A 24068-nucleotide genomic window follows, 5' to 3' on the forward strand; every position below is an offset into this window, starting at 1 on the left:
TCCTTTGATGGAGGCTCACACCCTGGTGGGCTAGAGTGGGGTCTCTGAAGAAGGGTTGCTGCCCCCCACCCCCCATTTCTGACTCAGGCCAGGCCAGGGGCTTCTTTCTCTGAAGCACAGACACTCCAGTACTTACTCAGATCCCTGGAGAATGCCATCCCCGCCCCCCCCCCCAGCAGTCTGGTGGGGGCGGGTCCCTGCAAGAAGGAAGTGGGGGCAGAGGCTTTCGCTGGCTAATGCAAACACTGAGGCTAGTTTCTCTATGCTCAAAAAGAAACAGAGTTCTGGTGACTGAGTAAGGTGTGGGGTTATAGCTCAAACCTAAGGATGCAAAGCTTTCACCTGGGAATTGCCGGGATTCATAGTCACCTGAGCAAAAGGGACCACGTGTAGCCCCAGGGGGCTGGGCTAACAGACTTGATGGTTCCCGGCCCTTTCAGTGGGCTAGTAGCTACCTACCTTAAGCATGTGACTCCCACGAGGGTCTTGTTAAAATGCAGCTTCGGATGCAGTAGGTCTAGGGTGGAGCCAGAGATTCTGCATTTCGAAGAAGGTCTGAGTGATGTTGGCTAGAGGACAGAGGTTGGGACTTTTGAATCACCAGAAGTTTGTGTTAGGCTGAGATTTCTGAGAGCCTGAGATAGGATTCTGGTGAGAGAGACATAGTGGGGTGAGCAATCAGGAGGAGGAGAATGGGGAAGCAGGATAGGCTAGGGAAGGGGCCCAGCAAGGATGTAGCCTCAGCTGGTACCCGGCTTTGGCCTGACCCCATGGGAACCTGGAGCATGACTGATCCACAGAGCAGGTCCCACCTTGAGGCTGGGGTTGGGGCCTTTTGTACCCTCACGCCAGTCAGCCGTTGCCATGGGTTGCTGGTGAGAGGGGTGTGTTTCAGCCTGAACAAGCGGGTCTGGGTGGGGCCTGTCAGCATCTGTATACAGTATCTGCCCGAAAATGGCCTTGAGGAGTGTGGATCTGGAGCCAGGACTCTGGGCTCTCCTGTGTGACCTTGGGTAAGCAAGCTTCTTCTCTCGGGACTGCTGGTGCTGCAGCTTACTACGCTTTGGTGGTGGTTGGTACTTGGTCCCTGTCCTCAGGCTGTCATGTGGTCTGTACAAGGTGTGGGAGCGAGCTCAAGGAGGAGGGGATGAGGAGGGAAAAAGAGAGTGACCATCCCTGAGACCTGTAACATTCAGAGGGTGTCCTGACAGAGGGAGCCATGAGGCATGGCCTGCAAGAAGGAAAGTATGGGGACCTCTGGAGGAGGGGGAAGGAACACGCATGCATTTAGTCAGCATCCATCTTGGGATGGGTGTATCATTCATGCTGTTTGTTTAATCCGCACAACACACCTTGAACTAGAAGTGCATCCCATGGTGCAGATATGGAGCTGAGGCCTGAGAGCAAGGTTTCTGGGCTGGGACACAATGGGACCGGGGTCCAACCTGTATGCAGGAAAACCCCTTCTCCTGCAGGACCTCATCATGTATGAGGGCCGTGGGGAAGGGAGGGGACACGGTGCTGGGGAAGAACTGCATGGATGGGTACAGGCTTGTGTCTGAAGCATCTGGGAGGACACTGGAGTTTGAGCCCTGCACTGGGGAGCCATATGTGCGGGAAGCCAGCCAGTGCTGACCCCCTCTATTCTGGGGGTCCCCTTCCTGACTCCACTCTGAGCCATCTTCCCCATCATACTGCCTTCCCTCCCTGGACTCAAACGTCATCAGAGTGCATGGGTGAGTGTTGGTGTGTGTGGAGTCCCCACGACCATCCTATAGACCACTCTGTGGATATTTGGTCTGCTGGGGAATTGGCTTTTGCTGTAGATGCTCTGTGGGACAGAGGCCCTGGAATTGTGCTGCTGTCCAGGGACCTGGGTGACAGACAGTGCCTTGCCACTGTGTTGAGCCCTCCATCCTGTGTGCTGAATGCACTGGAGGTGAAGGGAAGAAGGGCCACAGGTAATTTCCCTAGATGAAGACAGATGTGGGGTTGCTTGCACGTGTCAAGGCACCAGGGTAAGGATGCAGTTCTGAAGCATCTCAGTCATCTACACCGTTCCCCACCTCTACAGTCTGAGTTTTCTGTCCCAGTCAAAGCCAGCAACATCCTGTTCTTTCTCCCTCCCCTTCTGTGCAAGCCTCTCATACAGGATGTTACATCAGCTAGTCACAGCTTGGCACTTGGCCCAGGATATCAAGCACAGAAACAGTAGTCCCCAAGCTTAGTGTTGAGGCTTAGATGGTAGTGTGAAAGTCACCAATGAAGTGCATGTGGGGTGTTTATTGAATGCCTACTGTGTGTGAGGAGTTTTGCTAGGTCTCTTTTGTCTACCATCTTATTCAACTACCACAGCCCTGCAAGTTATATATTATTTTTATCATGTCACAGATGTGATGCTAGAGGCTCAGAGAGGTTGAGAAACTTGTTCAAGGTTACACAGCCTGTGAGGGGCAGTGTGAATCATGCACTTGAATCCGCCTGGCTCCGAGATCATGGTCTTCATTCTGTACCATATGTCCTTGCACGCGAGAACGTTCAGCTCCATTTTGGAGATCTTTTCCCATGTGTTCCCCATTTGGTCTCAGACCATCTCACCTGAAAAGGCTTGGCAGGAGATACTTGTTCCTGCTTCAGAGACAGGAACGTGTAGGCACAGAGTCACAGGCCAGCAGGGCTCCAGCCCAGGGACTTCACCCCCCTGATCCCGACTGCTCTCTGCCACCAAGAAGCTTCGCTGTTTCCAACTTGATGTTGTGTAGACCAGACTCACCATGTTCTTTGTCAGGGAGTCCATACAGAAAATGTTCTTGCTTTGGTTGTGTACTGCTGCCTAACAAACCACCAAAATTAAGACAGCAGCTTAGCTGGTGGTTTCATGGGTTGGCCCAAAGGCTTTTTGGCTGGGCTAGGCCCTGCATCCATCACCACCTGGCTGGTGGCCTGGGAGCGTTGTGCTTGGGGTGGCCTGGCTCACTTGTCTGGCAGGGTTGGGCTGGCTCTCCCCATAGCCTCACCTCCAGCAGGCTGGATTGCGCTTGTCCATGGGAGCACCCAGGCTTGGCGGCCAGCAAGAGGGAGCAAGCCCCAGTGCCCAGGGCTTCTCACCCCAGCTCCTGGCACATTTGTGTCTGTCATAGTAGCCAAATAAAGTCACATGGCCAATGCAGATCCAAGGCACAAAGAACTAGATTCCCTCTTAATGAAAAGAGTGGCCACAGCACAGAGCAGGAGATGTCCGTGTAAGGACAGAAGACTTGGGGTCCTTTTTAGGACATTCTGAAACCACCAAGGCTCTTTCAGACAACAAATATTTATTGAGCCCCTGCTGTATGGCATACACTGTGGCAGAGACTGTGGGCTGAACAAGACAGACCTAGTGCTATACTCAGGGCCCTCCAGGCCTTCCAGCTAGCACGTGGAAACATAACGGAAGAGGACAGGGGTGATGACAGACAGCTGCACAGGGCTGGGAGATGATCAGGTCACAGGATCATCAGGGAGGACCTGCCTGGCTCTTGAGGTGAGACCTGTAGGAAGACTAGGAGCTGGGAGGCAATGGAGACGAGGCAAGAATCGTGACAAGAAGAGCGGCGTCTGGGGAATGAGGACTCAGCACATCTGAGTGCCCAGTGAGGGGGTCAGTTCCAGCAGCCTAGGGCAGAGGGAGGAACTTTTGGAGGGCAAATATCCCCAGTGACTCCTGTGTGATGTCTTTTCAGGTGGGAGGTGGGGAGAGACCTTCCATGGCTTTGTGGGTTCTGGGAGGAAGGAGAGGTAGGTGCTCACCAACGATGTCCCGAAGGAGGAGGATTTGAGCACTGGAAAGGGCACAGGGGTAGCTTGAGCAAGGGCCAGGAGCTAGCGAGGGGCCAGGTGCTAGGATTGGGGATTGTGTTTGAAAAGAGCAGGCCTGGGGGCTGAGTTGGGGCTTGGATTGTGTTCTGTTATCTGGTGATCTCTGAACCATGAACTGAGAATGGTGTGGTCAGATGTGGGTGGGAGCTTGTGGGGAGGGTACCCAGAAGGAAGCCTGAGGACTGCCTTGTCTTCCCAGCCAGTCCCAAACCCCTACCTCTAAGCCATCCTCTGCATTCATGTGCCAGGCTGGGGGCTCTCAGGCCCCTAGGAGCTGCCTGCTGACTCCCACAAGCTAACTTCAAAAGGACCTCTTGGTGTATCAGGGGCTGGTGGCTTTGGAAAAGGCCCAGGTCACTGGAGGCCAGGATCGTGATCTTAAATGAGCCAGAACAGATTAGAAAAATGGGAGCAGTCCACAATTCAGGTGTGAATCCCTGCTTCTTTCTTGTGCCTCCACCACGGAACTCTGGGACAGTCTCTGCCCAGCCCAAGCCTCGCTTTTCTCATTTGGAGGTGGGGCCAGGTGCGGAGTTGCCTGAGACCTGAGTGAATCCAACACCTCGGCCCCTGTGCAGAGCCCCTCCTGCTGGTGTGCAATGAGGACCATGTGGGGATTCCAGTGGCTGATGGCACAATGAGTGGAGCAAATACTCTGGCTCCCAGGCCTGGATGTCAGAGAAGCTGTCTGCCCCAGAATAAACAGAAACCATGGCAACTGCGATGCATCCTAAGATAGGCAGAAGAAGGGCCTGACATACATGGTGGAGGCCCTGCGCCAACTCCATCAGGTATCCATGGGCACCTCCAAGCCCTTCCTTCCTTCCTGAGGCAGGACCAAGTTCTAGAAAAATCATTTCTAACTTTGGGTTTCTGTTCAATTTTAAGTCCAATTATTGCTTTATTTTAGTTTTTAGGCTTGCCCTGGAAAATGTTTCAAATGGGATAAGTTGCGGCAACCTCTGTCCCCCATTTCCTGATGGGTGCCCTGGGGTGAAAGGAGCGGGGATGAATCTACTCTGGGAGTGAGGGCTGGGTCCCTTCCAGTCTTCAGACATCCAGCAAAGGGCGGCATTGATACCCCACTTGGTAGCGAGAGCTTAGCCCTCCACCCTAGGTTCACAGCCAGGAAGTGGCCTGCCTGGCACTTGAACCCACATCTGCATGCTTTGCGCTTCTGATGGCTGGGGGCTTAGCAGTCACTGAGTGGGGAAAGAGCACTTGTAAGCTCCTCATGTGGGGTGACTGGTTTGTGATGCTGTCCCCAGCCCAGAGCATCCAGGTGATGAAGGAGAACAGCTGAGATGGCCTGGAAGACAAGGGCGTCTCCAGCCCTTTTGTTTGTTCTTCACAAATTCCTCATGGACCCCTGGCACAAGTGGACTTAGGCCTTGCCTTCTAGTTGAGGTGGGGCTTCACTTTCTGTGTCTGTGGCCATCAAGACTGGACATCAAAGTCCCAGCTTGGGCAGACCCCTCATCTCTGTGTCCTTACCTTAAAAGAGAAGGCATCATTGACTCACTTGCCAGTGTAGCATAGTGGTAACTGGTTGGCCCCATCCCTGACAGTTACTTGCTGTGCACATCTAGTGAGTTGTTTAAGCTCTCTGTGCCTCTGCGTCCTCCTCTGTAAACAGGGGATAATAATTGCACCTACTTGATTTGTGGTGGGGTCTGCACAGGGATTTCATCGCATTGAGATGGGAGAAGATGGGACGGAACTCTGTTCTAGCTCCTGTTGATATTTCTGAGCCAAGGCTAAAGTCAGCTCCACCATAACTCAGCTGGGCCCAAAGTGCAGTTCTGCTGTCAGGACAACCCGGCCGAGGGAGGGTGTATGTGAGCAGTGCATGGGGCAGATTGGAGTAGGGCAGATGTCAAGGCCAATGGGATGTGGCCTTGTGCATAAGTCCCACAAAGGAGTCCAAGCAGGGGGCTGAGGACTAGTGAGGTGCATTTGGTGACTCCAGCTGCGTGGTGAGATGTGAGAATTCTGTACTTAAATTTGAATTCAGGTCCTGCAGTCAGAAGCTGTCCAGCCTTCAGGGCATATGTAACCTCTTGGGAAAGAGAAGCAACTAACCTCATCTTGCTAGGCTGTTTGAGGATCGAAGGGAGATGAGAGTGCCAGTGTCTGGCACACCATAGGTGCTCACTAAGTGCCCAAAGAGTGTCCTGTGCAGTATTTCTGTGGTGCAGCCTGGAGATTTGGGCAGCATTGCTACTGGGTGGCTAATAGGGGTTTTCTGTGTCTGTGGCCAGGTGTTCTGCAGAGGTTCCCTTCTGTGTAGAAGGGACCCAGCCTATGGAAATGAGGTGGGAGAGCCTGCTCACCTGGACAGTGCAGGCCAGGCTGTATTAGGCATGGGGCGATGATCTGAGGGTGTGATCAGGACTCCTGTCATGAGAACTTTCACCTTGAGGACAGTTGGGGGTCATCAATGATTTTATTTAGTTAGGTTTTTTTTTTTGCAGTGCTGGGGTTTGAACTCAGGGTCTTGCACTTTCTAGTGGTGCTCTACCACTTGAGCCATGCCCAGCCCTTTTTGCTTTAGTTATTTTTCAGATAGGGTCTTGCCACAGTGCCTGGCCCTCAGACTACCATCTACCTACTTCCACCTCCTGTGTAGCTGGGATGACAGGTGTAAAACACCACACCATCCTTGTTTATTGAGATGATGTCTCACTAACTTTTTTCTCTGTCTGGCTTTGGACTCTGATCCTCCTGATCTCTGCCCTTGAGTAGCTGGGATTACAGCATGAGCCACTGTGCGCAGCCACGAAAGCTTTTAAATTGGAACAGCAGGCATTAGAGTCACTTTTCTTTTGTAAGAAAACTACCGATTAGCCTGGAAAGTGTTCTGGGGAGCCATGCCAACAGAAAGAGGGCCTGGCCCGGCTGTGGGATGGGAGGGGAGGAGGCAATTGCAGGCCATCAGGACACCCCAGGCATGTGGTGCAGCCTGTGGTTGGGCTTTGTGGGAAGACGCACGTGGGATTCAGTAACCACAGCATCCCAGTGGGCCTGGGGATCTCCACAGGGCCCCTTAAAAGCACAAAGTGGCTTTAGTCATTTCCCTCGGGTGAGAGTTGTTTCATGGAAGCTCACAGCTTCTCAGCACTTACAGGTGCTGATGGGGGCATCACAATATTGTGAAATTAATCTGCGGAGCTGACTTCATTACCAGCTTACCTGGTGAAGAAGCAGCCGCCTTAGTTAGCACCGATGGTTGGGCATGACAGAGCTAAAATTGAACTTGGCAATTACCACTCCTGAGAGGTTCTTGATGCTGTGAAAGGAAGGTTCCGTGGAAATCAGCCCTGGTAATCACAGGGTTTAAAATTAGTCAGCTACTATTAAGGTTGTTCTGTCAGTGCAGGCTGTTGGGGGGAGGCGTGGGAAGGGGGCGGGAAGTCGGCTTGGTGGCCTTGGCTTACCTTGTGTTCACCTGCTCCATGTGTTTTCTTTTAAATTAGTTCTAGGACACAGGGTTGAGAGAGCCAGCATTAGTTTTGTGGTGCAGGATGGCCATGATCACGTGCTGTTTCCTGTCCTCCCAGGAGTTCACGCGTGTTTTATAGACTTGTGAGGGGCTTCTTCGGCAGCCTGGCACCTCTCCTTAGGCCTTCTGGCAATTTGTGGACTACTCCTGCCAGGAGGAGACAGTAAGGTGATGGGGTTAGGGGTCCACAGTCCTTCATGGAGCTGTTTTCATTAAGCTGTTGCCAGATTGTCTCAACTCGTTCCCAGTTTGCAGATGAAGACAGCGAGGGGTCTGTGTGCACTTGGCTGCTAGTGCAGAGGGGGTCAGAGGAAAGAGTTTACCCAGATTTGGTTGTAAGCTGGCATGGGCTGTGGCCATGAGCCCTCATGACTGGGAAGACAGACACTCAAGTCAACTAGTTCCTTTGAGCCTCAGTTTCCTCATCTGGAGACTTATGCTGTTCAGGTAAGGAGCAAGTGAGACCATTTAGGTTGGGTATAGCCTCAGCATGGTGGCCATCATGCTTAAGGGCGATATTTATAGATCACCTGCTTTGTGTGAGGCCCTGGCCCAGTTGTCCATAGGTGACAACTGCTTTGCACAATTATTCTGGAAGGAGCTATTATTCCCACCTTCAGGTTAGGAGATAGGGAGGATAGAACTTTGTCTAGGCTGTCTGGACAAGTAAGGCTAGGGCCAGGTTTCAGATCCTCATGTTGGGAGTGGTTGAACACTAAGAAAACGAGGCAGTGTGGATGAGAAGAGAGAAGCATTGAAACAGAAATATCTTTCAAACACTGCAGATCCTCCACCGGAAGCTGAGTCATCTCTGTTTTGAACCATAACCATCGAGCCGTCTCACCATCTGGAAACCAAAACTAACAAATACTGAGCTTCCTCAAGCAGCAGGCTCCTCCCAGACTCCCCCAAAGCAGCTGAGCAGAGGGGCGAGAGAGATGGGGCCCCTCCAACCTGCCCTGGTACTATGACCCTCGTTTAGTGCCAAGTGAAGAGCGCTAGGTCTGGAATGGCCACACATACTGGGGTTCACTTAAGTCTGCCAGGGGGTGCACCTGCCCCAGCCCTCGTGCTTCTGTTGCTGGCACTGTCAGGCTGCACAAGTCACCATCAAGATACTCTTTATCATCTGTGTTCCTGCACGGTCCTGACCTCAGAATCCCACCTCCCAGTACAGGTGGCAGAACCAAGTCTGGAGTCCTTTGTCTCCAGGCCTGGCCCCTGCCAACTGACTCCTTTTCTTGCAGGTGGACAGGGAGTTGAGTGCTGTGTGTGCAGAAGGCAGGGACTTCCAGGACTTGTCCCATGTCCTCTTGCTTCTGCTTCATTAAAAACCCCCTCCCTTCTCTAGCCAGAGTGATCTGGATGCAGGATAGTTCAGCTTACCATTTTTTGAGTTGATGATGGCGTGAAGGCAATACACCATACGTGGAGTAGCCACCTAGCCATTCTGATGTTTTACTTTCAGTACAGTATCCAACAAATTACATGTGGCATTCACCGCTTCATGTAAAGTGGGCTTTGTCGCAGGTGAGTTTGCACGCTGTAGCTCGCTAAGTAAGAGTCCTGGGCAGGTTTAAGGTGGGCTGAGCTGAGTTACGACGTTCGGTAGGTTAGATGTCTTAAGTGCGTTTTTGACTTAGGATATTTTCAGCTTACTTACAGTGGCATTGTTGGAATGTGAGTCCTCATGAATCATGGGGCACCAAACTCCTCCCCTTGTTCAAAACCACCTTGAATGACAACTTTTCCAAGAAGCCCTCACTCGACTGACCACCCCAAGACCCTTAACTGTGAGCTCTGTCTCCCTTGTCATAATTTCTCATCTACATACGTGAGCAGGGTTGCCTCTGAGGGTAAGGACAGTGTCCTGTGTACCCACTGCTTCATGTCTGGCATCATGTTCATGGAGTAGGGGAGTAGCCAGAGAGAGCAGAAAATGCTTGTTGAGTGAATGACTGATGAATAAGTGATAATTAAAGGATTATGCTTTATGCTTTCTCTGCAATAATCAGTTATATGTTTCACAGATCAGAATCTCTGGTTTCTGATGAGCAAAATTAATTTTCAACAAGCAATATGGGCTACTTTCCACATCAGCAAACGCTGCTCATTTTTCTTGACTGTATAGCATTCTATCATACAGAGAGCCATGATTTATTTAACCAAGCCTGTATTAATGGACTTTGTAATTTCCATTTTCCTATAAATAACAATGTAGTAAACATCTTGTCCATATGAATTTGGGTCTAGAAAGTTCTTTCCCATCCTGAGCTTATGTAAATACTCATTGATAGTTTTTTCTAGTACCCTCACATCTTTCTGGAGTGTGCTTTTAAACCCTATGTCTGAAATTTTTTTTCATCTTTAGACAGCAGCACCTCTTTTCTCCTTCAGACGAGCCCCAGATGCTGAGTGCGGCTTGGATGTGGTTGTGTGTATTTCTGTGTGTTGAGCACCCACTGTGTGTCAGGCCTTGTTCTGGGAGCTGGGACTCAGAGATGAACAAGACAGATGGTCCTAGGCACCCAGGAGCTCAGAGCCCAGAGAGGAGGGTGAACAGTAAACACAAACAAAACCAAGCCAATGAGCAGAAAGCATGTACTGGGGGAGTGTGTTCTGGGGGTGCACACGTGGCACGTGCCCAGTGTAGATGAGGTTGGAGGAGCTCTTCCTGGGGAGGAAGAGCTTGGGACAGAGCTGGAAGGGTGAGAAGAAGGCAGTTGGAGGAGAGCTGGGGAAGAGCATCGCAGGCAGAGGGAAGAGCATGAAAGGTGCAGAGGAACAGAAGCACAACGCCTTCCTTTCCCAGCCCCTCCCCATTCCCTCTACAAACATGCTGGGGTTCGGTCCCCTTTATCATATGGCATTTACTGTGCCCTGGCCCTTCTTCTCAGTCCCTTGGCTTAACATTGTTAGAAATGCTGATTGAGCCCGGTGCTGATGGCTCACGCCTGTAACCTTAGCTACTCAGGAGGCAAAAATCAGGAAGCTAGAGGTTCAAAACCAGTCCTGGCAAATAGTCCACGAGACCCTATCTCAAAAATACCATCACAAAAAAGGGCTGATGGAGTGACTCAAGGTGGAGGTCCTGAGTTCAAGCCCCAGTACAGCAAAACCAAAACAAAACAAAACAAAAGTGTTGATTGTGGGATGGTTCCCAGAACTCTTTTTGCTCAGTCCTGGATACACTCCTTGCCCTGTCATACTTCCCCAGCTTCTGTTACTTCTAATATGTTAAAAAATGTACAATTGGTTTAGCAGTACCCAGCACAGTACGTGACGCTTAGTAAGTACCACTCTCCCCACACTGCACATGAAGAAACTGAGGCTCAGGGAAGCCAGCTGTTCCATAGGGCAGAGCTGGGATTCGAACCCACTTCTCTTCTTCCAGAGCCCATATTCTTTGCGGAGCCCTAGTTTAGCTGCATTTGGAGGAAAGCTATTAGGGTTGGGGAGGATCCACAGTGCCTGTGGCGGGCACCAGCCCAACTAGCCTTATAGTGGGTGACCTTGGACTTGGCCTCCTGGTGATAAGGAACCAAGGGAGACTCCTAAGTTTTGTTTCAAATTACAAATGTAATACATGCTTGTGCAAAAAGAAAAAAGAAATGAAACAAGGCAAGAAAGGAAAAAGTAGCAGCTTGAATATACCTCCTCCTGCTCCCTAGGGTAACCACCTTTCACAGCACGTATCCAGACACACACAGAGATACTGTTTTGTAAAAAGGGACTGTGTCCTTGGCTTTTTCTCCCTCCCAGTTCCAAGTCAGCACCTGCAGGCCTTCCTCATCCCCTCCTGTTCATGGAGCAGATGTATCTCAGTGTATTCAACCAGTGCCTGACTTTCCAGACATTTAGCTTGCCTCAGATTTCTCTGTAGCAAGCAACATGCTTGGCACGCAACCTGCAGTGGCCAACAGGTATTTCCGCAGGATGGATGCTCAGAAGTCTAATTGCCGAATGAAAAGGCGTGCAAGTTTCACACGTTGACAGGTGCAGCCAAATTGCCTTCCGAAGGCCCTTCCCATGCAGCGCCCGCTCCACGCAGCGCGCAGCGCTGGGAAGACTCTGAAGTCACAGATAACACAGAGCTGGGCTGAGTGCAGGGGCTGCCTCCCCTTCTACTCTCTGACACCTGGTGTGGCCACTGCTACCTGGAGCTCCGAACACGAGGGCCCAAATTGGGATAGAAGATGAATTTTAATAAAAGAGGTTAATAGCAGGTTTTTCCATTTCACCTTGTAGGAACGGGATAGGGGGCGGGGGTGCTGGGCCTCCAGCCAATAGAGGACCAAGAGTTGTCAGGAGGGCTTATAAAGCTTGCTATTTCTGGCATTTTTTTCTCTTTCTCTGCTGATTATGCAGCAGAATCGCACAGAGGCTGTCACGGGCGCGTTCTCTCCCTGCCTGGGCTTCTGTATAACAAGACTCGGGCTCCTTCCACTTGTAAGACGCGGGTGCATTGCAGGTGTGTTTCCGCAGAAGGTAAGCAGCCGTGCCCACCGCCTCGTGGGGTGGAGGTGATCAGGCCGGCGCTGTGGGCTGAAGGCAGACGATGGAGGGCGGGGACAGGCAGGGACCTGGACTGGAAGGAAGATGCTCAGAGGACCCAGGACTTGCAGTGGGCAGCTTTTTCCTGAAAAGGATTCTGGAGGTGGCTGGGATCACTTCTACAGAGCAGGCTCAGCCTTAGGTTTTGGTGTCCAGGGTGTTCAGGAAGCATTCGTTCAGCACACCCTGCAGTGGATCTGGCTAGGTGTGTGTGTGTGTGTGTGTGTGTGTGTGTGTGTGTGTGTGTGTGTGTGTGTGCATCTGGCTGACTCAGAACAACCAAAGCAGTAATAGGGATGGCCCTTGGCAGGAAGGGGCCCAGAAGACATGGGGACTGAGGAGTGGGAGGGGTGAGGAGCAGCTGGCATTGGGTTTTGGAGATTAGGGAATAAATTAAAATTCCTTTCCCAATTTGGCAAAGGCCGCCTTTCCCTTTGTCAGAGAAGAATGTTGCAAGTAACCAGTTGGGGTGTCCTCTCAGATTCCTTTGGGAGAAGAAAGGTCAGCAACAAGTGAGGAAGGGCCTACTCACAGACTTAAGGCAGGCATGCATGCAGTAGGTGGAAGAGGTTCTGATGCAGAAACCTCGTGCTAATGGCACTTTGCAGCTGCCCCCTGGGAAGTGGCTGAGTTGGGGGCAGGGCTTGTTGCTGTTGACAGCATTGTACCCAGCACACCAGGAGGCCCGACCTCTTCTGGTGCTCAGATTTATCACAGTCATTGTTGGAAATCTGGCTTCGTACATGTGCATCCCAGAAACGGAAGTTGCCTGCTCAGGCCTGCTTCTCCACAGTCAGAACATCCGGGGGAAACAAGAGACCAAGGAGCAGCAGTCTCTGTATCTCCTAGGAGAAGTTCCTCTTTTCTGGGACTGGGGTTTGAACTCAGGGCTTCACACTTAAAAAGCAGGCACTTTACAACTGCTTGAGTTACACCTCCAGCCCATTTTGCTCTGGTTATTTTGGAAATGGGGGTCTCATGAACTATTTGCCTGGGCTAGCCTCCAACCACAATCCTCCTGATCTCAGCCTCCCAAGTAGCTAGGATTATAGGTGTGAGCCATCAGCACCCAGCTGCTGCTTGTTAATTCCCACTGGGGCTGAAAGCTGGCAAGAGGCAGTAAGCCTAGGGCTGCTGAGGAGGCCTCATAACTAGCTGGCCAGGGAGGAAACGACCATCAGTTCCTCTGGGCACCAAGGTTCAGCTTTCAAATCTCAGCTGTGCCACAAATACAGTCTGTTACACAGGGCAGGCTCCTTGAGCCTTGCAAGCCTCAGTCTCCTTATCCATAAACTGGGGCACTGATGCCTGCTTCCTTGAGTTATGCGTTATGGTGATTACCTCTCTAAGCTCACTGCTCACACTTGGCCTGGTATGTGGCAGGACCTCCAGACTTGTTGAATGAATGAATGAATGAACAAATGACCCAGAACCCGGGCTCAGCAGCAGGAGTCAGCTCTCACAGCACGGTGTGTATTACAGTGCAATTGTGTGTTGCTTGGGAGCCTCCCACAGTTAGAGGTGCTGTGTTCTGTTGGGGGCCTGGCTGATGGTCATTTCTCTGTGCCTCTTGTCACTTCCCAGCTGGGAGGGACATTCATTTCGGGACTTACCGGCCATCTCGAAACAGAATTGATCTTCAGTTTTACCGGAACAACTTACTGAAGATGGGTTGGCAGCCATGTTGGTGGGGTCTTGGAGAATAGCCACTAAATTTGCCAGTGTTCCGGCGGCAACTTGTAACCTGTGTGCTGAGAGCCCTGGTCTGGGTGATGCAGAAGGCCAAAGAAGGGAGTGGCCTTGGAAAGCACAGTGTGGCTAAATTGCCAATCCCTGCACACCTCCCACCTGGAGAACAGACCTGGCTTGGAGCCATGGCTTTGTTCCTTGCTTGCTCTGTGACCTCAGGCATCTCACCTTACCTCTCTGAGCCTGTGGGGTTATGGGTTATTAGGAGGATTACACAGGACGAGATATATAAAGCACATTGCTGGTGCTCAGTAAATAAAAACGCTCCCCCTGCGGAAGGGACCCTGGGGCCCAGAGCATCCACTGCACTCAGGGGCTTGCATCCAGTAGGCACCTAGTGAGAATTTATGGGAAAAAGGAAGGTGCACAGGACAGGGAGACTGGGTTATGAGGCTCTGTCTGCTACTCTGGCAGGTTCTCTGCTCTGGTTGGCCTCTGAGTCTCCCAGAATAATAATCCACTGATCCCACTCCTCCTCCTGTTCCACTGGGCTGGCATGAAGTGGGTGGGCTTCCTGCTCAAGATTCATTTCCTGTTTACCACTGGCCATGCTCCTCCCTTCCTACCCTGCCTGTCCATTAGTCTGGTGAAACTGGGAGCAGAGGCTAGAGGCCATCCAAGGAGGCAGCATGGCTGGCTAGGGCCACCACTGTGACACCTGCTCACAACCTGGAAGGCTGCCCTGGAGTTTCTGTCTCTGCGTGGCCTGCAGGCCTGAAAATGTCAGAGATAGGGTGGATTCCCTCACTCTTCCTGGGCCCTGGGAGCTCTCTGTAGGGAGGGCCTCTGTCCCCACTGTCAGATCTATGGAGATGAGCACTGGCTGGAGTGGGAGTCAGTGACTTGGGCCTTCAGTTCCCTCTCTGGACTCCAGCTGTGTGGCTCTGTCAGAGAAGTCGAGGCTTTGAGAGCAGCAACCTCTCAAAGTGATGGAGGGAGTTAGCCTGGGAGGGCAGCTGTGGCATGCATGTGTGTCCTCCCTCAGGGCTCATCCTGAAGGAGCCGGGGCCCCTCCCAGCATGCCCCTGCATTGGCTGCCTTAGAGATCCTGACTGTCCACCTTGACTTAACGCACAGGTCCGGTCATCCTTGAGCCCTCTCCCTGCATCTAGTCCACTTGCACGTGCCAGTTACTGTCCCTCCCGAGCATAATCACCTGTCCCTGCTTCACTGTGACCTGTCACCTGGACAACTTCAGGAGCCTTGTCCCAGATCTCCCTGTCTTCCACCGTCCCTCACCATGGCCAGTGGGATCTCTGTGAACTGCCTGACGTGTGTGTCCCTCCCCTAGACCTCCTGTAAAACTTTTGTTGGTGTCCCTCCTCACCTCCTGGCTCTGTTCTGAAACCTTTAATATACCTGTCTGGGGCAGGGGCCCCAGACCCATGGCACTTTTTTGCAGTGATGCCTAGCTATTCCCTAAAGCCCCACCCACTGACCAATCTGTTCTGCCAGGTTTCTCAGACTCCTTTGTCCAGACAGGTTTCCCTTACTCCTCAACTCCTACAGGCCTGACTGGGGCACTGCAGCTTTGCAGATGCCTCCTCTGTGCATGTCACACCCCCTCCCAGGTGCTGTGATGCTCTGGAGGACATCCTGTGGACAGTGCACCTTATCCTTATGCCTGCTGGGAGGCCAGGCACACAGCGTCTGCTTGGAAAACACTCATGCAGGCAGTAAATGGAAAGAACCCCCTGCAAATTAAGGTCCTTCAGGCCTAGACAGATTTGGTTAGAATCCTCAGTCTGTGGTTGGATTTAACTGTGACCTTAGACAAGCCACCTAACCTCTCTGAACTTGCAGGGTCATGGGGATTAGCACGATGACACGAATAACAAGTTTCCTCCTCCACTTGCTGGATGCTAAGTGTCCCCCAGGACACCTGGCACATTTAAATGACCCCTCCCATTTGCTCCAAACAGAGTAAACACAAAGAGGGGCCAGGCTCAGTGGCCCCTGGTGCTCCATACAGCTGAACCGCTGTAGAACCCTAAACAGGAACAAAAATAGCAGCTACAGGGGCACCCTGAGATGCGGAAGCCACAGGAAGAAGCCACAGGCCGAGCGGATGTTAGCTGCCTTGAGGCCCCACTGAGGTCCCTCAGATGTGCGAGCAAAGCGGCCCTTTGCGCCTGCTTTCACCAGCGCCTCCAACCACAGCATCAGATAAGGCTGTGGAAAAAGTGCTGGCTTCCTCTCTGGGGAGGGTAATCGCAGTGCCATCTGTGGGTATGCTTGATCCCCAGTTGCCTCCCTGGCCGCTCCTCCCCCTCCCGTTACTGCTGTACCCACCCTATTGTCCCCTTGCTGACCAAGATGGCACTAGCCCACTCCCAGGTGAGGGCCTATGCACAGGCTGTTGGGCTGCCTGAAATGCTCTCCCCCAACACCTGCTGCGCTCACTCCCTCACCTTCCAGTCTGCCAGACTGGCCCTTCCTTCACGAGGCCTGCCTTGATGGTCTTTTTAAACTTGCCCACCCTTCCGATTCTCCTCACCTGCCCACTCTGTCTTTTTCCATAGCACTCACAGCCTTACAACATGCTGTGCACAAGGGAAAGCCTCAGAGGCCTTTGATCTGCTTGCTCCCAGGTCCTTTGGGTGCCTGGATGCATGCGTGCCTGAAGAAGACCTGGCCTGGCCCTCAGAAGCGGTCCAAGCTGAGTTTGTGAGGGTGGGAGGTGGGGATGTTGTTTCAGGGATGCAGGACACAGGGATGGATTCTGATTGTCACTGGGTATTCTGGCACCAGGATTCACCTGCCCAAGCCAGAAGCCCTGCTGACCCTTGAGGTGACAGCTGGATGGGTCCAGAGAAGGTTTTGGAACCTATGGCACCTTATAGGAGGGACCTTGTAGCAGTTATGAGTTTGGTTTTGGTGTTTTGTGTGTTTTGGGGACATTGTCTCACTCTGTAGCTCTCCATCCTTCTGCCTCAGCCTCCTGAGTGCTGGGATTACAAGCAGGTGTGGCTTTGGAGCCACACTATTCTGGGCTTGAGTCTCAGCTCCACCACTTCCTAGCTGTGTGGTCATCACCTCCATCTCTCTGTATGTCAGTTTTCTCACTTGTAAAACAGGGTAGATCGTGAGGATTACGTATTAGTGTGTAACGTGCCTGGCTCGTAGTAGACAGTTAGCAGATGGCTGTTTGTTAACCTCAATGAGTACATTAGGCAGGGCAGGCTGGTTTATGCTTCAATAACAAACAACCCCCAAATCTCAGCTGTTTATCACAAGGAAGGTTTATTTTTGCTTTTCCTTCATGTCCCATGACAATCATCAGAGAAGTAGGAGGTTGGGGTTTGCTTCACGGAGTCACCCAGGGCTGGAATCTTCACGTTTAGAATCCTGCTGGCCTGGCCCTACAGAGCCAGCCTGAAGAGCTCATGTTTGCTTTTCTGTGTTTCCATGAGGAAGAGCCCATTGACATAAACCAGCTCCCTGGCATGGGAAACAGGCCAGTGTGGAAGAGTGGAAAGCTGGATATTGAGGATGGTGGTAAAGTCTACCACAGTGGGCACTTCCTTCCTTGCCTACCGTGAAACACGGGGGACCGGGACACCGTTTATCAGTAACCTTCTAGAACTCACCTGGAGTTGTTCTGATCTCTGAAACCTGTGGATGCTACCTTACATGGCAAAAGGGGCTTTACAGGTGCAGCAGAGTTAAGGATCTCAAGATGGGGAGATTATCCTGAGTTACCTGGTGGCCTGATGTCATCACAGATGCTTATGAGAGAGGGAAGAAGGAGTCAGAGCCAGAGAGCACTGTAAGGATAGAAACAGATTGAGTCCATGTGCTTTGAAGGTGGAGGAAGAGCCCCTGAGCTAAGGGACACAGGCAGCCATCTATCAAAAAGCAAGGAAACACACTTCCCCTTGAAGCCCCCAGAGCAGCCTGGCACTTGGACGGCAGCCCAGTGACACTGATTTTGAACTTCTGGCAACCAGAACTATGAGAGAATAGTGTTGGTGTAAGCAGCCAAGTTGCAGTGATTGTGTATAGCAGCGTGGGAACCAGTACGTGACCTTAAATCAGAAAGTGCCTTGAAACCCAGTGCCTAGGAGAATCTGTCCACTCTGACAGAACCTCTCTATATTTCCCTCTGTTGTCACTATTGTGCACGGACACCTCCCGTAATACAGCCCCCCATGCAACACGCACACATGCACACACCCATTCAGACACGCACAACCAGCCTCTCTTTGCTTGGGCTGGGCTGGCTCTGGTGTCTGCTCATGCAGCCTCTATAGAAAGGAAGGGGACACTGGTGATCATGCTGGTGTACGGGGGACCTGTACTCCAGGCGTATGACCTGGCACCATCCAGGGCTGACCCAGTCAGCAAGAGAGCAAGGCCCAGTGGGAGAGAGTGAGGGATGGGGCTGGAGAATCAGAAAGGACCAGCCCAAGCAGCACCTTGGGACAGTGGGAAGCCTTCAAAGTATTTTGAGCAAGGAAGGGACTTATCCCTGGGTTCTGTTGGTTGGTGATTAGATAGGAAAACCCAGACTTTGACTCTTACCATCTGAGCATCAACTCTATGCCAGACACCCCTTGACTCTGCTTTTCACAGGGTTTCTCAGGAATCCATTTTATAGATGAGAAAACTGAGATTCTGAATGGAGTCTCATGGAATCTGCCTTCCTGTGGCTGCCTGAAGCATCTCTTAAGACATGAACAAGAGCCCATTCCTCCCCTGTAAACCCTTCCAAGATTCCACTGGGATAATGTCCCAGACTTCGCATGGCCCTAAGGACTCATATGCCAGCCCCTCTGCTTACTGTACCCCAGACCCGTCATTCCTCCCCTGTGACAGCTTCTATTTGCTGACCTCAGGGACTTTGCATTTGCTGCCCTGCTCCTCATGCTTGAAATGCTCCTGCCCTACTCATGTCCTGATGGCTCCTTCCTTTCCTTCAGAACCCCCAGTTTAAGTGCCACCTCTAGAGAGAGGCTTTTCAAAGTCTGTTTCTTTCCTTCCTCCCCTGTCTTGGCATTTGCTTGGTTTACTTCACAACACCGATCACAAGTTGTGGCCACATTGGTGTTTGCTTGTTCACTGTCCCCCCCACCTCGGGGACTCTGGGGGCAAGAGAATAAGGCTGCCCGTATCCTCAGCCCCAAGGACGGAGCTGCGGCAAGAAGTGGGCTCTCAGTGTCTATAAACGAGTGAAGGCCACATTCTGGACGCAGAGGATACAGGGAACTCTGGGTGGCTAGACACTGCCGGACTTGCCTCAGAAGACACATTCCCTACATTGACCTTCAGAGGAGGAGTCCTGGGGGAGGTCTCTAAGGCATCAGTTTTACCCTCATCCTGGTTTTTACCTGTCCTGCTCACGTTCCCCATAATGTTAAACGCTCTGCCTGGCATTTCAGCCTCTTGGAAGAAACCACGGGGGTGTCAGAAAAGACACCTGGGTTCTGGTCTCAGGTCAGCCACTTACAGCTTGACCTTTCGGAACCTCCCTTTCCCCCTCTGTGTGGTGGGCCTACAGAGAGACAGTCTCCCAGTGAGGGACTAGCACATATGTACCCTGTGCTTGATTCGGCTCAAAACTCTTTTGTCTGAGACCCAGAAAGCTCCACGGCCAACATTTGTTTTGTCAATATACTGCCAACTCATTCGGCCCTCAAACCTGACCTGGTTGAGCTGTGGCTTTCTGTAATCTTAACCACGCATGTGAATGCGGAAATAATCATGCGTTGATTGCAGGTGTTGGCCTGAGCCCCTCTGAAGCTATTGTATAATTTGCAGAATGTTCATTACTTTTCTGAAATTCAAATAAATTCTGAATTGTGGAGCTGCATGGGTTCTGGCTTGGGCTGTGGACCTGTGAGCTGCCGTCGAAGTCCCTCCTGAGGCTGGGAGGGCCCATAGGGGCCTGAAATCTCGTGTTTCCTCTCCGTCTGTTTCTGGGGTAAAGTTGGGCTCTGCCTGGCTCAGGGCAGAGGTTAAAACTTGGGGCAGGGAGCCTGGGCACTCAGATATTTCTACTATGAATTTAAAAGGGGAAATCATTTTTTCTTATGAATCATCAGAAAAGAAATAAGAAGGAAGTGTGTGACCAAGAAGAGGAAATTAGGGTTTGTGACCTGCGTGAGTCACCCTCTTTCTGACTCTAGGTGATCCCTTGCGTTGGTAATGTTTATTCATCTTGGGGACTCTCGCTGTAGGATTCTGCAAAAACACAGAGACTGTGTAGTTTTATTCGGGCTCCAAACCTGCTTCCCAATTCTAGCTATCAATGTAAGTTTCTATTTTGGGATCACTGCCACACTCTTTTACTTATTATTGCTTTATCTAGTGTTTCTTCCCTGCTCAAGCCCTGGTCCTACCCCTGGATCAGCACAACTGCCTCTGCCTAGCGTCTTAGGCCAGCTCTGGGCTCACTTTCTGTAACCCATTCTGCACCAGGAAGCCAGAGGACATTTTCTAAAATGTGGCTTATTCCGAGCTGTGTCTTGACTGCCCTGTTTGCTTTTCTGTCTGTCTGCTGTCTTCTCTGCCTCCTGCTCAGTGAGTTGGCCCTTCTTTCTGACTCTCAGGCTTTGTATGCCTTTCCCTTCCATCCGGTGCCCTGTCCCCTCACCTGGCTCATTCTGCCCATCCTGCAGGGGACTGCTTAGAAACCATCTCCTCTGTGGGCCACTGTCCAGCACAGCGTACAGCGTATCACTCACCCAGTCTTATTCCTGCTCCTTTTCCCCTCACCAGATGGCAAGCTTCAGGAGGACAAGACTGTGTCCTTTATCTCACTCCTCAGAGCAAAAGGCAAGACTGGCTATCCTTGAGACAGGCAGCATGGTGAGGGGGTGACTCCTTGAGCAGCAGGCACAGGCCCTGGGTCCCTGTTTTCCCTGCTTCTGACTGGCTCTCTGTCCAGTGGTGGCCACCATATTGCTTTCCAGTAAAGAAGCTATTTCCCATCATTGACAGTGCTGTGACATTCTCTAGTTTCATGATTGTACATTTATTTCATGTGTCGCTCTCCACGTGTCATTAAAGCAAGCACACCTCCGCCCATCCCCCCCCACCCCCCCACCCCACCCCCGTGCATTTGTTTTGTGGAATATTGCCTCTCCTGTGACTTTTCTGTTTGAATCTTGTGTCTTTTTGTCTATCGGCATCTTGCTTTCTGTTTAATTTGACAGAGGCATTTCTACATTGTATATATTAACTGTCTCATAGTCGTGCTGATATTTTCTTAGTCTGATGTCCTTTTCATTTTGATTTTATTATGTTTCCTTCCACAGAAGATATTAATGCATAGATATTTGAATCTGTCAATCTCTCTTCCTCCACGATTGCACTAAGAGTGGAGGAAACCATCAGCCTCCACGGCTCTGATAAACATTCTGTTCTGTGTCCAGATTGTTTCCTTCTGACATGACTTTTTGCATCTAACTCTTTAATCTGTTTGGAGTGCGTTTGGGATGGGGGGTGGCTTGCCATGGGCCTCTAGTTCAATCCTCATCGTTGAGGATGAGATGAGAATGTCATCCTCATTCTGTACATTAAATAATTGGGCTTTGTCTCCTTGTTTCCAAAAGGAGAGACAAAATAGAGTCGTTGTCATGGGTGTGACTCCCGGTAGAGTTGAGAGCCTGGCTTTGTCACTTTCCAGCTGTGTGATCCAGGAGCAGGTTGGATAAATCAGGCTTGTTTTCTTCTCTGTAGAAAGGGATGTGAATGTCTCCCTCCTGGGCTGTCGCCAAAGTTGAGTGAACTGTCCTATGTGAAGGTGTCACGTGTCACACAGCACAGGCATGAAGTAATGACCTCCTCAGTCATGCCGTGTCCACACCTGGATGGGTAATTCCATACGTGTCCTTCTGTCTCATTGATTTCAAGTTCTCGTGTCATGTCACTCCCACTTCCTTTAATAGTTGCTTTGCAGAATGGTTGACATTCTGATCACACCTGGCCCCTTGCCATTTCTCTCTGAATGTTGCCTTAACCTCTCACCTGGGTTTTTCCTTGGCACATGTTGGTTCCTCCACTCAGCACTGTAACCCACCACAGTGACATGTAGACATTCCTTTTCCCTGAACATGTACCCCAGCTTTCTCACCCTCCCAGCTGCCTGACCTTTGGCTCACTCTTGTCCCTCTAGATGATAGGTGTGTATCACTTGCTCTCATCTGGCCTATCCCCATTTTATTGGCTCCTTACCCCCTGAGTGTCCCCATGCTGGTCTTACATCCCCTCTGGACCCTAACCTCCTCCAAAAATCTTCTCTGTGTTCCAGGTGACCCTAAGAAACTGGCACCTGGCTAGAGACATTGTAGATGCCTGGGTCACAGCCTTGAGAGTAACTGGCCAAAATCTGGCTTTTTCTGGAGACCAGTCTTAGGGGACCCAGCAGTGTGATCAGTATAGCTCCTGATTTGCTATTGCCAGTAACTTTGGATCCTCAGCTAGCCCTAACCTCGGTTTCCCCAGAAGTCTCTGAAGCATGGTCACCTGATTTATCTTGAGCTGGGTGGCTCAATGGTGAAGATGAATAAAAATAGCACGTTGGTATATATTGTACCTTAGAATGCAGTTTGTGCTGTCTGTTTCCTGGTGGAGGAAAGTTCTTTTAGGACAAAGTCCCCCACAGCCTCCTGGGTCTCTAGGAGAGAGCCGAGATCTGGGGCATGAGGTTCCATGGTCAAGAACAGAGGCGTGGCTGGGTAAGAACTAGCCTTCCCAGGTACCATAGTGTGCTACGCACTACCAGGCTGCAGCATGACCCTGCCAGCTCCATTCCCATTTTTCAGGGGGAGGAATCTAATGAGAAAGGCAAAATCCCTGCCCAAGGCTCTGCAGCAGCGAAGTGCACAGTCTGAACTTGAATCCAGATCCACACACTTTCAGAGCTGCACCACACCAGTGTCCTCTCAGCTCTTGGCCCACAGGAGGATTTTAATCTGGCACTTAAAAACATATCAGCAGTGTTCACAAATATATCCTGTGTTATCTGGTTCTGGCAGAAGGAAGTGAGCCTGGCAGCCTGTCTGTTAGGTTTTGGGGTTAGAAGCAGAAGTGCCAAGTTCAGGTGACCTAGAAAAACCTTTCTAGGTCAAATTACAATTTCAAAAGATTTTTTCTTTGCTTCTTCTTTTTTTAACCGCCTCACGATCCAGCATTGTCGTTGACATATTTCCCTTCCAACAATACAAGCCCTTTGTGGCGTGATTGAGGGCTTGTTTTGTAGTAGAGAGGAAATATCTTCCAGATCATCTGCTGTTCATTGTCTCGGTCACTCTCACTCCCCCGTGCCACACTGTCCCACCTGACGTGCGCTCTTGTGGCTTTTCGTTAATTGTCTTTGGCAAGAATTGTTTTTGGGACGTGTTCCCAACCGAATGCATGATAGATACTTGTCAGGCATAAATATTGGCAGTGCTCAGAGCTCTCGACCACTGACCGCAGGCAAGCCTCTGGGGAGAAGGCCAGGAGTTGGACAGCCCCACACCGTGGGAGGGGACTGCGCAAGACCATAGAAGTAGCCTTGCTTGGTCATGGGAGCATGGGCTCTGGAGGTGGACTTCCTGGGTTCAAATTTTGGCTCTACCACTTACTAGCTGTGTGGCCTTGAGCAAGAGGCTTGACCTCACTGATGTTGGTTTCCTCATCTGTGAGATGGAGCCTTATTAATAGTAAGTAACCTCACAAGTTGTTGTGAGGGTTACAGTGAAAAGACTGTGTCTGTGTTGTGCAAGTTAGTTAAAGTGAGTGAGGGAGCGAGGGATCGTAGCTATAACAGATGCTACCATACGCCGCCAGCTCCTCAGGACTAAGGCGTTCATTTGGTCAGCTGCTGGCGCCTCTCAGCTGAGCCTCTCATGGCCATTGCCTTGGGTGGAAGGAGGAGGCATTGGCAGCCTGGAGTCGATAGTTGGTCCATTGGGAATACAATGCTTGGCTCCCTGCCCCAATTTGGGACATTTCTGCAGGGCCATCCTGCCTCCAGCTCTTCCTTTGGGACAGTTTGAATGTGTCCCTCTGCCCATCTGCATCCCTCACTCCTCTACAGAGCTCCCCAGTAAACTTCCTACATGTAGACTTCACCCTCAGAATCTGTTTCCAGGAATGCAGCCCTAAAACACCGGGAAACCATCCGGCTGCTGAGTTAATTCTGTTTCCATGCAAAACCATATTTTATCTCACCTGCTTATATTCTCAGCACCTCTTGAAGGAGTGGCCCTGGAGTTCCCACTACACCTTCCCGCCCCCCCCCCGTTTCTGGGCATGCGTCATTCAGCCCGCCTCGGTGATCCCCATCAGCTCTGGGAGGCGGGGTCCTCCCTCTTCAAGCTTGGCTCCTGGACAGAGCACAAAACTGAGATCCAAGAGAACTGTGGAGGCTCACCCATTCAGGCTTTCCAGGTAGATGAGGAAACTGAGGCTCAGA

General features: G+C 51.3%; 1 protein-coding gene across 6 annotated transcripts in view; it reads left to right on the plus strand.

Annotated features, from left to right (window-relative positions):
- Positions 1-24068, plus strand: part of Tox2 (TOX high mobility group box family member 2) — a 120412-nt gene that overhangs the window by 15826 nt on the left and 80518 nt on the right. The window contains exon 1 of one of the 6 annotated variants that reach the window (XM_020173136.2): positions 11666-11848. The exons of 4 other annotated variants lie outside the window; for them this stretch is intronic. In XM_020173136.2, the coding sequence (XP_020028725.1) occupies positions 11723-11848 (126 nt within the window). In that variant the 5' untranslated portion in view covers positions 11666-11722. Of the gene's footprint in view, positions 1-11665; positions 11849-24068 lie in introns of those variants that run through there. One more of the 6 variants, XM_074074814.1, reaches the window with a different exon arrangement.

This window comes from Castor canadensis, chromosome 5, assembly GCF_047511655.1.
Source record: "Castor canadensis chromosome 5, mCasCan1.hap1v2, whole genome shotgun sequence".
NCBI lineage: Eukaryota > Metazoa > Chordata > Mammalia > Rodentia > Castoridae > Castor > Castor canadensis.